Genomic DNA, 14421 nt, shown 5'->3' with positions numbered 1-14421 from the left:
AAGTCAGTCAGACCTTGAAAGACTGTTACTTTATTTTTTTTTCTAACATGGGGGACAATGAGCAATTGAATGCTTAGATTGGGAGCTGAGAGATTATCTTTACTTTGTTGAGTAATAAACACATCAATTAACAAAACAGGAAAATCCTGTCAAAGAGGAAGTCCTTATTAAGATCATGCTGGAGGCCTTTTCTATTGCACTGGAAAGATTAGCCGAGTTCAGTGGTCTTTAAGAAAGTATAATGATGAAAGTAGTTACGTCCAGAGCTCAGAGAGTTTGAATTGTCCTTTTGGTTGGAAGATTCTAGCCCAGACTATTTTATCCTATTCTAAACTTGCCAAAAATTTCGTATTGTCAAGCTTTCCCTCCACCCCATGCCAGGTTGTTAAGCTTTCAAATAAACAAATTTATTATGATAAATTTCATCTCTATTGATGTAAAGACTATTGTATATCTTTTCTTAGCATTTAATTTAATACCAAATTAATATTTTGTATCATCCTGATATATGAAGACATTTACAAATATAGAAGAGAAATAATTTTAATCAGTTTTATTGTGCTGTAATTTACATCTACCAAAGATTATCTATTTTAAGTGTGCAGCTTTATGAGTTTTGACAAATTTATACAGTCATGCAACCACAACCACAATCATGATACAGAACATTTTCATCACCCTTAAATATTCCCTCATGCCTCCTTGCAATCAATCTCCTCCCCAACTCCTGGCCTCTGATTTGTTGTCTATCAATGTAGTTTTGGCTTTTTTAGATTTTCATATAGAATCATACGATATAGAATCACTTAGGAAGCAATCTTTTGTGTCTTACTTATTGTTGTCCTTGAAAAATATTTTTAAGCAAACAAAATGACATGCCACAGGTTGGCAGAAAAATATTTGCAAAATATATATTTGAAAATTCTTGTATCTAGAATATATGAGCTCTTACGTTCAATAAAAGACAAACAACAAAATTTTTAAAAATAGGCAAAAGATCTAAACAGACAGTTCACTGAAGAAGATAGACAAATGGCAAATATACATAAAAAGATGCCCAACATCTTCGGTCATTAGGGAAATATAAATTAAAATCACAGTGAGATACCTATGTTGACACGAAGACCTGTTCACAAATGTTCATAGCAGCTTTATTTATAATAGTCCCAAACTGGAAACAACTCAAGTGTTTATCAGCTGATGAGTAGAGAAGCAAACTATGGGATAGCCATATGATGAAATAATACTCAATAATAAAAGGGAACCAATTATTGATATACACTACAGCACAGATGAATTACAAAAGCGTTATATTGAGTGAAAGAAGCAGATACAAAAGACATATAGAAGAAATTGGGAAGGTTTAAAAAAATTTTAAAAAGCAGTGACTATTTGAGTATCACAAGTAAAGAGTTTTTTTTGTTTGTTTGTTTGTTTTTTTTTGAGACGGAGTCTCGCTCTGTCGCCCAGGCTGGAGTACAGTGGCGATCTCTGCTCACTGCAAGCCCCACCTCCCGGGTTCACGCCATTCTCCTGCCTCAGCCTTCTGAGTAGCTGGGACTACAGGCGCCCGCCACTATGCCTGGCTAATTTTTTGTATTTTTGGTAGAGATGGGGTTTCACCATGTTAGCCAGGATGGTCTCGATCTCCTGACCTCGTGATCCACCTGCCTCGGCTTCCCAAAGTGCTGGGATTATAGGCGTGAGCCACCGCGTCTGCGCCCGGCACAAGTAAAGTATTATATGCTATAGTATATAATGATCCTATCCTCAAAGAGCCTACATAAGTAAGACACAAAATAAGTTAAACACAAAGAGGCTTGTCCTGAAAGAGCCTGCATGGGTATTAACCAATGCAATGGTAATTACCTAGAGATTTTTCTTAGAAGTGAGATTTCATAGCTCTCCCTCAAATTCAGTTTTGTCTGTGTGCTCATGGAAAGTCTGAGTGCATCAATAGTTGATTTTACAATCGAAATGTAGGATATTTTCATCACTCTCAGTGGTTTCTGTAGTCCCAGCACAGAGTCAGTGGGGACATCAATGCTCCATGTCCTCAAACCATATATCCAGCTGGAAGGGTGTATAGCGCAGTGTGGAAAGTGGGAATGGATTCCACAGCCGTCCATAGGTCCCACAGGGATGATGAAAAGTAAAAAGTACAAATTCTTTGTACATTCTGGATATTAACCCATTATCATATATATATGATTTGCAAATATTTTCTTCAATTCTGTGAGTTGCTTTTTCACTCTGTTGATGTATTTTTTTGATGCACAAACGTTTTTAATTTTGATGTATTCCAATTTGTATCTTTTAGTTGTCTGTGTGTTTTTCTTTTTTTGCCCATGCTTTTGATATCATACTCAAGAAATCATTGCCAAATCCAAAATGCAAGGTCATGAATTTTTCTCCTATTCTTCTGAGTTTTATATTATAGTTTTAGATTTTTTGAACCATTGTAAGTTAATTTTATAGTTTTAGCTCTTAGATTTAGATCTTTGAACTTTTTTGAGTTAATTTTTGTGTATGGTATGAGGTAAGCCTCCAACTTCTTTTGCATGTGGATATCTAGTTTTCCTAGCACTGGGTAAAATTGGGACTCCTCTGCAAGGGAGGTGAGGAAGGAGGGGAACAGAGAAAGGTGTAAATAATGACCAGTTTACTTTTGTTGAAACCTAGTTACTTCTTAAGCAAAGATTGTTTAAGTGGATGTTTTCAAAGCTGCTTGTTACTCTTTCAAAGGTCAAATAGATAATGATTAAGTTGCACATCACTTAAGGTAGATTTTGACCTCTCACAAGTTGAAGAGTACTGAAGATCTAAGATCATTTACATCCCTCTGGAAGAAAAAATAACATAGGCTTCTAGGGCAAAGAAGAAAAAACTCAACAGTTACAGGATATTCCATGGTTCAAAGTACACCTGCCTGGTTTGCTGTTCTGCAAAATCCCATACTTGGTTGGAGTGGCCTCACTCTTACCTGCCAACCTGGGAGGTTGGTGATGAACATGTCTTTACCTTTTCTTTGGAGTTTGCTTACCTTATTAACATTTGCTGAAGTAAATGGCGAAGCTGGAGGACTTGAGCTGCAGAGACAAAAAAGAAGCATCAATCTCCAACAGTAAGTAAACACATGGGTCATTCCTGCTTAGGGACTAGGCTAATTCCTCACCAGTTTTCCCAAATAGCCAGATAAACAAAGGTGCAGTTTTTCTTGAGGCAAATTATGTTGAGAAGCAAACAGGGAAAAACATTTAGACTGAGGTATGAAATTACTTTCCTATGCACAAATTATTATCTGTCATTTTGCAAATAATCTGTTTGTAATTGCCAGGAGGTATCTCCAAGAAATGTGCAGAGAAAAAAGTGGCAGATGAGCAGGGGCAGTTGGGTTGAGTTGATCAAAAAGTGAAGATGTATTTGGCCTGAATTATTCAGTAAGAAACTTTGTTATTTTGGTTTAAAAATTGTACCTGCTAATTACTGAGGCATTCTCTGGTTTGAATTATATAGGCCTCGAATGGCTACAGAGAGAGGAAATTTGGTGTTTCTTACGGGGTCTGCTCAAAACATTGAGTTTAGAACCGGATCCCTGGGAAAAATTAAATTAAATGATGAAGATCTCAGTGAATGTTTACATCAGGTAATATACTGGAAATATCTTGAAGTCATTTTGTATATCCATATATGGTGACTTAATTGAACAAGTCTAGATTAATCTGTACCTTGAATCTTTTTTAATTATTATTTTTTACTGATACATAATTTGATGCATTCCTATAATGTGTAAAGTTCAAATTAGGGTAATTGGGATATCCATCACTTTAAATATTTGCCTTTTCTTCATGCTAAGAACATATGAATTGTCCTCTTCTAGTTATTTTGAAATGTACAATAGATTAATGTTAACTATAGTCACCCTACTGGTATGTCAAACACTAGGTCTTATTTCTTCTATCTAACTATATATTGTACTCATTAATCAACCTGTCTTCAACCTCCCTCCCCCTTCCTGGTGTACCTTGAATCTTTAGCATAGAGAACGTAACTGGGCATCAGACACGTTCTTGTAAAGGACAATGGCCTGGGGTTAACGGTGGGTAGAGGGAGTATGCTAAAAGATGGAAGCTCATTGTGCCAGACAATGCACCCTAGTCCAGAGAAGGCACAGAGGGTAGAACTGAAACTCCTCCACAGGGATGCGAGGAAGGAGGGGATCAAGGATATGTGGACATGTGACCAGTTTGCTTTTGCCGCAGAACAGAATTGGCCAGTTATTCTCCTGCCTTACTGGGTGTTTTCAGTTCCCAATAATCACTGCATATTTCAGTCATAATGTTAGAAGTCAGCATTATTCAGAGCTTACTGTGGGCCATCCACTGTGCTTAGCACCATATGGATGTTATCTCATTTGACCTTCACGGCTGTCCTATGAGGTGGCCTTTATTGTCACCCTAGTTTTATGAGAGGTAAAGAAACCCTGAAGCAGTTAAGTAACTTGCCCAGGACGTGCAATAAATAGCTGAGCCAGGACTTAAAACCTAAACAGTCTGCTTCTAAGCCAGGTTTCTTAATAAGCACCCTAAACTGGTATTATAGGAAAACATAGAAATGGAAAATACCTTGATCTATTGTTACTGAAAAGCATAAGTGGAATTATGCTGTGGCTATTTTAGCCCAGTGTTTATTACACATGGTGTTGTTTTGCTTTTTATAATAATAGGCAAGATCTTAGTGCTTAAAGTAGAATACTACTCAAGTTTTTAATTATATTACTGTAAGATAAATATGATATTTTCACTAGTGCTCTTCATTTCTTCTTCTTTTTCTAAAATTAGATCCAGAAAAACAAAGATGATATTATAGAGTTAAAAGGGAGCGCAACTGGTCTGTCTCAAAATATATCTAGTCAAATCTATCAGCTTAATTCCAAGGTAAGTCTGACATCCACATCATAAGAACCAATGAGTTCTCCCTAATTCTATTTTATAAGTAACTGTTTTGTAGGGGATATACCAACTTTGCGTGCTTTTTAGAGACTTAGCATGTAACTACGCACTGTTTGGTTAAATGACACAGCTATAATGGAGGCTGTAGAAGTGATGGACAGAAGGCAGGAAATGCTGTGCAAGCACTTGTTGCAGAAGTAGGCCTTGGGCTGGGCGCAGTGGTTCACTGCAAGGGAATGGATGATTAATATAAAAAACTGCCTATAATCCCAGCAATTTGGGAGGCCACAGAGGGAGGATCACTTGAGCCCAGGAGTTTGAGACCAGCCTGGGCAACATAGTGAGACCCCGTCTCTACCAAAAAACATAGCTGGGCATGGTGGCATGAGCCTGTCCTCACAGCTACTTGGGAGGCTGAAGTGGGAGGATGGCTTGAGCCAGGGAGGTTGAGACTGCAGTGAGCTATGATCATGCCACTGTGCTCCAGCCTAGGCAACAGAGTGGGACCTTGCCAGAAAAAAAAACAAATGAAAGAGAGAGAGAGAGAGACACAGACAGACAGACAGACAGAAAGAAAGAAAGAAAGAAAGAAAGAAAGAAAGAAAGAAAGAAAGAAAGAAAGAGAAAGAAAGAAAGAAAGAAAAGAAAGAAAGGGAAAGAAAGGGAGAGAGACAGAAAGAAAGAGTGAAAGAAAGAGAGAGAAAGAAAGAAAGGAAGGAAGAAAGAAAAGAAGCCTTGCTGAAGTTCTGAGAGCAACCTTCTTATTGTGGAAGTGGATGTATCACTGACATTTATGAACATTCCCGTAGTCACTGTGTACAGAGAAGCAATCAGTCAACTCATCAGTGGGTTGTACTTTAAAAAAAACTTAAAAACAAAACCAGAAATCTATGTGATAGGAGGGAATAGGAAGGAAGAAAATCCTGAGGGGAGAGGAATGAAGAGGAAAAAGAGAGTAAAAGGAGGAATGAACAAAGTGTGTCCCTAGCAGAGGGCATTAGGACAATATGTCAAGGATATAACATCACATGTGCAATGCCTTTGAACCAGCTAACTGAAGCTTTTTCTTCCCTATCGCCAGCTGGTGGATCTTGAGAGAAAATTCCAAGGCTTGAAGCAGGTACGTCTCATCCTACTACATACCCAACATCTTTCACAGAAAACATACTAGAATCATTAATAGAGCTGCTATTCTTATTTTAAAGGTGAATGGATGATTAATATTAAAAACTTGCTTTTTCCCATAATTTAATTCTCCTCCCAGCATATGCTTCCCAGGATGCAGATGCAGAGCTGAGTCTAAGACAGATGAAATGACAAGGCTGAGGTCTCTGAGCCTGTTAGGGCTTCTGACCCTGAGTTTGTAGCCCGCAGCCCACATCCTTCACCATTGCCCTTTAGCTCTGTGTGCTGTGCTTGGTCAGCTAGTGATCTCCCAACTTGCTAATTCTCCCATCAGGGACTGAGGCTTGGAAAGCAAGCATCCTCTCTGACACTAAGCTCGGAAGTCTAGGTGTATCACAAAATAGTCCAAATTTTCTTAAAACGACATTTGCTGGTAATTAAACTTGAACAGCTTCTTACAGAAAACATTCTGTAACTGTACTACATGCTTGTAGACTGATCTGTGTAAACTTAGGCTTCCTACCTCTTTTGTAGGAAGCTGACCTTTTAAAGACTTTCATGGAAGCCGTAACCTTCTATGCAGAGAAATGTGCAGAATCTCTTCATATTTAAAATTTTGCATAAAAGCCTGGGGATTCCAGTGTAAGAATTTCTGCACAAATATTCTTCATCTGTTTTGCTCATGCTTCAAGCATTTTCCTCTACTTTTAAGTTTGATCTGTCCCACTGTGAAGGACAGATACAAAAAAAGGACTCATGCAGATTGAGGCAAGTCCTACCGTTCCGGCAAGGATTGCTGCTGCAAACCCTTTTGTCATTTGATGAACAAGTTCGTGTATTCCTTTTCTCCACTTAGATAATACATTGACCCCTCAGCTGTCATTTTTTAGAGAGTAGTTGAGCGAAAGAAAATGAGTAAAGAATCGTGCTGTGGACCATGACACTGCACTCAAGTTTTGTCTCCTGGAGGGCTTCATTATTTTCACTCAGCTGGTCCTCCTACCCCCCATTCCCTCAGGAGGAACATTGAATGATTTTCAAATGTGAGTGCCTTTGTGCCTTTGGATAGGGCAAGTGCTTTCTGGCCACCACAGTCCCCACCGCTCCCTATTGTCTTCCTCCTGACTCCTGATTTCATTTTCTACTGGGCCCCTGCAGGCTTTTAAGTTTTTAGTCCCCAGACAGTGTTGCTTTTGTCCGACAGAAAACCTTTGAATGAGTTTGTGGTTAATGTTCTAAAGAGCATTCTATGATGGACAGAGCCAATTGTTGTGCTAGCACAAAGAGAAAAATAGAATAATGGAATAAAACAGGGTTCATAAAGAGACCCCCAGATGTATAGTCATCTAATTTATGACCAAAGTGGAGAAGGAATGTGCTTTGCAGAAAATGGTATTGAGTCAGTTGGCTATCCTCTGGCTTTCTATTTCACCCATAAAATGAAGGAAACAGATGTAATTTTTTTTTGTGAGTCACTGTGTATAGTATGTTGTGTTTGTATGTGTGTATGTATGTGTGTGCATATATATAGACACATATATAATATATATGTATGTGTGTGTGTATACATATATATGAAATGTAATGAACAGTTTGCCCCTATTTTAACTTTTTAAAAACAGATAATTAGGTTGGGTATGGTGGCTCATGCCTGTAATCCCAGCACCTTAGGAGGCCGAGGCAGGTGGATCATGTGAGGTCGGGAGTTTGAGACCAGCCTGGTCAACATGGTGAAACCCTGTCTCTACTAAAAATAGGAAAATTAGCCAGGCGTAGTGGGACATGCCCATAGTCCCAGCTACTGAGGAGGCTGAGGCATGAGAATCGCTTCAACCCAGGAGGTGGAGGTTGCAGTGAGTTGAGATCATACCACTGCACTCCAGCCTGGGTGACAGACCGAGGCTCCATCTCAAAAACAAAGAAACAAACAAACAAAACAACAATACTAACAAAAACCCAGATAATTGGACTATGAGTGAAATTCATCAAATGGCCATCATTGCATAATCAATTGTTCCCTCTAAAGAAGTTTTCTCTGGCTGGGTGCGGTGGCTCACGCCTGTAATCCCAGCACTTTGGGAGGCCGAGGCAAGTGGATCACAAGGTCAGGAGATTGAGACCATCCTGACTAACACGGCGAAACCCCGTCTCTACTAAAAATACAAAAAATTAGCTGGGCATGGTGACGGGCGCCTGTAATCCCAGCTACTCGGGAGGCTGAGGCAGGAGAACGGCGTGAACCCGGGAGGTGGAGCTTGCAGTGAGCGGAGATCGCGCCACTGCACTCCAGCCTGGGCGACAGAGTGAGACTCCATCTCAAAAAAAAAGAAAAAAAAATCAAAAAAAAGAAAAAAAGAAGTCTTCTCTGCACCCAAAGGCAATAAAAATCTTAACAAGATTCAAACTGGTAGCTGACATAGGGACAGATTCCCCAGGTTATGTAGATGTAGATGTAGACAAAGGTAGGTCTGTTTGTGATCCGGGCTGAAAGCAGTCAGGTGAGCACCAGCGTGAAGGGTATGTCTTAGCTGGCCACATTTCAAACAAAGGGACTTGGAGCAGGAGTTCAGTCACCTTAACCCATGGGAGGAGGGGCAGCAGCAGCACCAGATGATTATATTTCAAAGGCTCACCTTGAGGGACCAAAGATAAGAATCACGGGTAAAAGAACCGGAATCTCCATTTTATTTTCTTTGTGCAATAGCAACATCCGTTATTATTTCCACACCTGAAACCTTTACTCTTGTCTACTGAGGTCTCTTTCTCAGGTGAATAATACTTTTCCAAGACAAAGTGAGAATCTTCTCCCCTCAGACTTCATCCCAGCCATGGTCAAAAGCATGTTGAGAGTTAAGGAATAGGAACAAGACTGATAATAGAAAACGCTTTCTGTTTTTTCACAAGAGAGGTGATTTGAAGAAGAACATAAGTAACGGCTTTAAAGCGTAGAAGGAGACCCCCACTGATTAAGAGTTAAATGTAATCCCACGTGCACGGTAACACGCATTTTGTTGCTGCTGACTGCAAGCCATCTCATTGACTGTCCTGTTTTTGTTTCAGACTGTTGACAAAAAGGTTTGCAGCAGCAATCCTTGCCAGAATGGTGGAACCTGCCTCAATCTGCATGATTCCTTTTTTTGTATCTGTCCCCCACAGTGGAAGGTGAGTCACTTGCTCTTTGGTTAAGAATGATGGCGGGTCAGCATCTGTGGTTTCCTTGGAATCATCAGGAATATTTAATTCTCCATCTAAAGTTTCTAGGATTCTGTGACCTCCGAAATCAGATTTAAGTATACCAGGTATGCTAAAACCCAAACAGTGGTGAGTTTGATTGTATAACCCACTGAATACTAAAGCCATTGAAAGGAGAGTTTCACTTGATTGGATAACTGCCTGGAAGAACACAATATTTCTGTTAACATGAATTTAAATTGTTCAGCATTGGAAAGTACCAAACAAATCTTGATATACCTATGCAAATTTTCTTGTTTTGTTTGTTTATTTTTTCTGATAACGGTGGAAACTGTCTCCAGCATGCACATAAAAAAAAAAAGTAAGTATTCCCAGATGTAGCACCACTGTGAACTGAGGATTCTATAATGTTTAGATAAGGATTCCTCTCCTGTGACTGCTGCGATCTTGTGAAGAGCTCTTGGGTTTTATTAGGTGAAATCTGAGTTCCAGAGGAAGAATAGCCAGGGGTTAATATCAGTATTATTGTATCTGGCTTTATGAGGACTTATATACTGTCCACGTAAAAATCCTTAAACGTATCATGTGAATGTTGGCTCCAGATACCTCTGTGACCTTTGGCACCTGACTTTGTTATATGATCACAGGGTCCTCTCTGCTCAGCTGATGTTAACGAATGTGAGATTTACTCAGGAACACCCTTGAGCTGCCAGAATGGAGGCACATGTGTTAATACAATGGGAAGTTACAGGTAACTTTTTTTTTTTTTTTTTTTGGTAAATATCAGGTATATTTTTGAAGGCCTAAAATGTCCCATAGTTAGGAGCATCCTAAATTAACTATCTGTATTCCAGCAAAAGTTGGTACTCCATGAGGAAATATTTAGCTCTTGCTTAATGTCTGCATAGCTATTTTTACTTAATTGAAGAAAAGCTCAGGAGTCCTTTACTCTCACCCCGTGAAGAAATCCTTGCTCTAACATCCCCAAGGAACTGGAGGAAGGCTGCCGTGATTGGCACAGAGAGTAAGCATGGCCTGGTGCAAGAGAAGCTGAAGACTTAGGAGGAGCCGGAGCATTGAAGGGGAGCCACTGAGTGGCCCTAAGTAGAAAAGGGGACACCCCACCACACCAGTGCCCCCAGCTGCACTCGTTCCATGTATTAGCAAGCTCATAGTTTTGAGTAAAGAGAGCTTTATTCAATGCTATGTCAAAATGTGACCATAACAAGGTCAAAGATTAAACTGAGGTTCAATGAATGAAGTAACTGTCTCTGACCACAGTCATCATTATCATTACAGCTCTATCTTCTCTTCCGACTTACTCTGTCAAATGACTTGTCCACAGAATTCTCCTGCTCAGCTCAGGCATCACTTTCTGCAGGAAACCTTCCCTTCCCTTTTTAAGCAGAGTGAGGCATCTCAGGGCCTCTATGTTCCCATCATGCTCTAGGGATATCCATCATCAAAGCTTTGCTGATGACACACACATTGTCTTTCTAATAACGAAGTCCAAAAATTTAAGGCAGATCAATGGCAAACTTACCTTTGTACAGTTCTTTGAAGTCACCTTTTAAACTAGACATTGTGTTTCCTTATAGTTTGGCTGGTCTCTTTTATTGTGTGATTTTTAAAAGATTAATAAATAAATTCTGCTATAGAATGAACAAATCCTTTCAATACTCTGGAGTAGAATCTCATTGGATTAAAGAGCAATTATTTGCTCTCTTACTGGTGTCTCTGCTATCTTGTTCTTCAATTTCCTCATAACAATATCCATTCTAGTCTTTCCAGCCAAAATGAGTGCAGTAATTTTGTTTTTTAAACCATCACTATTTTTTTAAATTTTATTATTATTATACTTCAAGTTTTAGGGTACATGTGCACAATGTGCAGGTTTGTTACATATGTATACATGTGCCGTGTTGGTGTGCTGCACCCATTAACTTGTCATTTAGCATTAGGTATATCTCCTAATGCTATCCCTCCCCCCTCCCCCCACCCCACAACAGTCCCTGGTGTGTGATGTTCCCCTTCCTGTGTCCATGTGTTCTCATTGTTCAATTCCCACCTATGAGTGAGAACATGCAGTGTTTGGTTTTTTGTCCTTGTGATAGTTTGCTGAGAATGATGGTTTCCAGTTTCATCCATGTCCCTACAAAGGACATGAACTCATCATTTTTTTATGGCTGCATAGTATTCCATGTTAAACCATCACTATTAAGGCACACTCCTAAAAATGCAGTCACAAGCCTTCTCTTTTTATTTGATACTTTTGTTTTTTTGATCTAATCTTTAAAACTTTTACTCATTCCAGCTTATAAACTCAAATCATTCAAACTTCTACTAGATATGTCTATGAGTTCAATCATTATGCAAAACTAAAATTAACCACTTCTGACTTAAATTTAGTGTTATATTATTAAAGAGCTTTTTGATTCCAGGACTCTGTTTCTCATTTAAATGAAGCCTTTTTTGCCTGCCTTTGTTAGGCTTGGGCTGGAAGCAAAATGCAGTCTAGTCTCTCATTTCCTTGAACCCATTATCTCCTGATTTCTGTTTATGGGCATTTATCAAGGAGGATTGCTACGTAGAGGTATTGGTGGCAAATGTCCAGGCTCCTAGAACTTCTGCTTTCTGACCTTCGTGATATCTAGGAATGTTATAGAGATTAGATTTCACTCCTAGTCTTCCTTTATCGTCACTGTCTTTTGGAGTCTTGTGGGCCAATAGAGCGACAAGTATGGGCAAACTGCGATGAGATCCATAGACCAAGATAAAGGCTGTTGCTGTTTTCAGCACGTTATTTTTTGCCCCCTGCAAAATGAAAAACAAAACAAAAACCCCTTTACTATTCACCACTCTTTGCAGCATGTCAGAGGTTAGAGTTCTTTATCCACACACACATGATAGAATAAGAGCTAGGAGGGAAGGAACCATTTATTTGTTGAAAGCTGCATTTCTAAATGACAGATTCAACTTTGTAGGAACAGTACCAAATTCTCTCTTGCACTCTTTTATAAAGGAGAGCAAGAATGCAGAAGAACTGATGATGTGTGGATGGCTTTGGAAATGATCTTGATTCCTAGTCTCTGCCCTTCATGGATTTGCTGGAGGACATTAGAGAACAGAGCATTTAAATCAGGGTTCGTTCTCTTAATAGGGGAACAGTTTCTGAAACCTCATGAATTCCATTTCATTATCTACACTTTAAGTCCCCTAATTCAGGCATATGTTGGAGACTTTTTGAGGGAATAAAAGAAAATGAAAAAAGGTGCATGAGCGTAAGATTAAATTATTGCTTTGTGGAATCCATGTGTAATGAAACAAGTGAACATTTAGATACTTTCTTGAGTTCTGTTAATTATGTGAGGTTAAATTCTTGTTAATCAGGATATTCACTGAGGCTAGAAAACCCTTTGGGAAACTTCAACACACATTAGCTAAAAGAAAACTTGAGCTTCAGAATCATCTGGACCTGCAAAAATGTAGTCATGGCATCAAAGTTCGCTTTGGAGTTTGGACCTCCTTCAGTTTCTTTAACTCTTTGAGCTCTTTTACTTGGACGGAAAAAGGAGTCTTTAACTGGATTAATAATTTGCCATTGTAAAGACCTCTGAAAAGGTGCAGATACTCATTCATGGGATGTCCTGTTTCATAGGTAAACTTCTGGTAGAAATTCTTTTTTAGAACAATGATTATAGCACAAGAAACATCATTTTCTGTTTCCACTGATTCTTTTGGCTTGAGGTCTAGACCCAGAGCTTCAGACAACTAACACAAGATATTTCGCCACTTCTCCATGCTGTTACTGCCTCTTTGTTCTGAAGACTTGATTCTTATTGTTTCCCTGCTTACTTTGTTTTGTTTTGTTTGTTTTTGAGACGGAGTCTTGCTCTTGTCACCCAGGCTGGAGTGCAATGGCTGCAACTTCTGCCTCCTGGGTACAAGCAATTCTCCTACCTCAGCTTCCCGAGTAGCTGGGATTACAGGCACCTGACACCACACCCAGCTAAGTTTTGTATTTTTAGTAGAGATGGGGTTTCACCATGTTGGCCAGGCTGGTCTCAAACTCCTGACCTCAGGTGATCTGCCCACCTCAGCCACCCAAAGTGCTGGGATTACAGGCGTGAACCACCGCGCCCAGCCTCCCCTGTTTACTTTGGATTTAAGACAGCCCTTGGGATCTGAACTTGCCTTGCATGGATGGTGTGTATTGTACATATAAGGCTCAGATCTAGAAGGCTTTCCAGAAAAACAAAAAGTTGAGTTTGTCTGGTTTTCCAGAAACATGATGATTAGTAAATTTTATTTCATTTATTTCCATTCATATCACTGGTAGATTTTACATCATACAGAGCTTAAACAATGAGGATAATCTGGTTTTAGCTCAGGTGGTAGTTAGATATTAAACTTATTACCTTTTTCAGTCAGTCAGTAAAATTAGTATTGAACCATGGACTCCAACACAAGTTAAACTATGACTATCAAAGTGTGTTTAACCTCTTCTCAATTGCCAAAATGCACTTGCAGTGTTTTCAAAGAAAAACCTAGATTTGTTCTACTGGAACCAAGTTGGCAATAAAAAGTCATAGAAAAGACACTTCTGCTATATCAGTAACTAATAACTAAAGCAGGAATAGTAGTAAGTTGGTTTTAAAAATACAATATATGGCTTTTATTTTCACTTAGGGAGGTATGTAAGTAATTGTTCATTTTTAAAGGCCATATCAAGACACCTTGAAAATATATTTTGCCTGTTAACCCTGTTATTTTTAAAAGGTACATGAGGCTGGGCACGGTGGCTCACACCTGTAATCCCACCATTTTGGGAGGCTGAGGTGGGTGGATCACCTGATGTCAGGAGTTCGAGACCAGCCTTGCTAACATGGTAAAACCCTGTCTCTACCAAAAAATGCAATACTTAGCCGACATGCTGGCACACATCTGTAGTCCCAGCTACTTGAGAGGCAGAGGTGGGAAGATCGCTTGAACCTGGGAGGCAGATGTTGCAGTGAGCCAAGATTGCACCACTGCACTCCAGCCTGGACACAAGACCCTGTCTCAAAACAAAACAAAACAAAACAAAAAGGTGTATAAAAATGCAGCATCTTCATATAACTCTACTTATCAGAATGTAAGAATATAACATGCA

General features: G+C 39.3%; 1 protein-coding gene across 2 annotated transcripts in view; it reads left to right on the top strand.

Annotated features, from left to right (window-relative positions):
* Nucleotides 1-556: 556 nt before the first annotated feature.
* Nucleotides 557-14421, top strand: part of CUBN (cubilin) — a 307275-nt gene continuing 293410 nt past the window's right edge. Inside the window, exons 1-6 of one of the 2 annotated variants that reach the window (XM_024254068.2) lie at nucleotides 557-3124; nucleotides 3517-3646; nucleotides 4842-4937; nucleotides 6034-6072; nucleotides 9138-9239; nucleotides 9917-10020. In XM_024254068.2, the coding sequence (XP_024109836.2) occupies nucleotides 2910-3124; nucleotides 3517-3646; nucleotides 4842-4937; nucleotides 6034-6072; nucleotides 9138-9239; nucleotides 9917-10020 (686 nt within the window). In that variant the 5' untranslated portion in view covers nucleotides 557-2909. Of the gene's footprint in view, nucleotides 3647-4841; nucleotides 4938-6033; nucleotides 6073-9137; nucleotides 9240-9916; nucleotides 10021-14421 lie in introns of both variants that reach the window. The other variant, XM_054522000.1, reaches the window with a different exon arrangement.

This window comes from Pongo abelii, chromosome 8, assembly GCF_028885655.2.
Source record: "Pongo abelii isolate AG06213 chromosome 8, NHGRI_mPonAbe1-v2.0_pri, whole genome shotgun sequence".
Classification (NCBI taxonomy): Eukaryota; Metazoa; Chordata; class Mammalia; order Primates; family Hominidae; genus Pongo; species Pongo abelii.
Note: the sequence above shows the minus strand (reverse complement) of the source record. Positions and strands in the feature narration are given on the sequence as shown.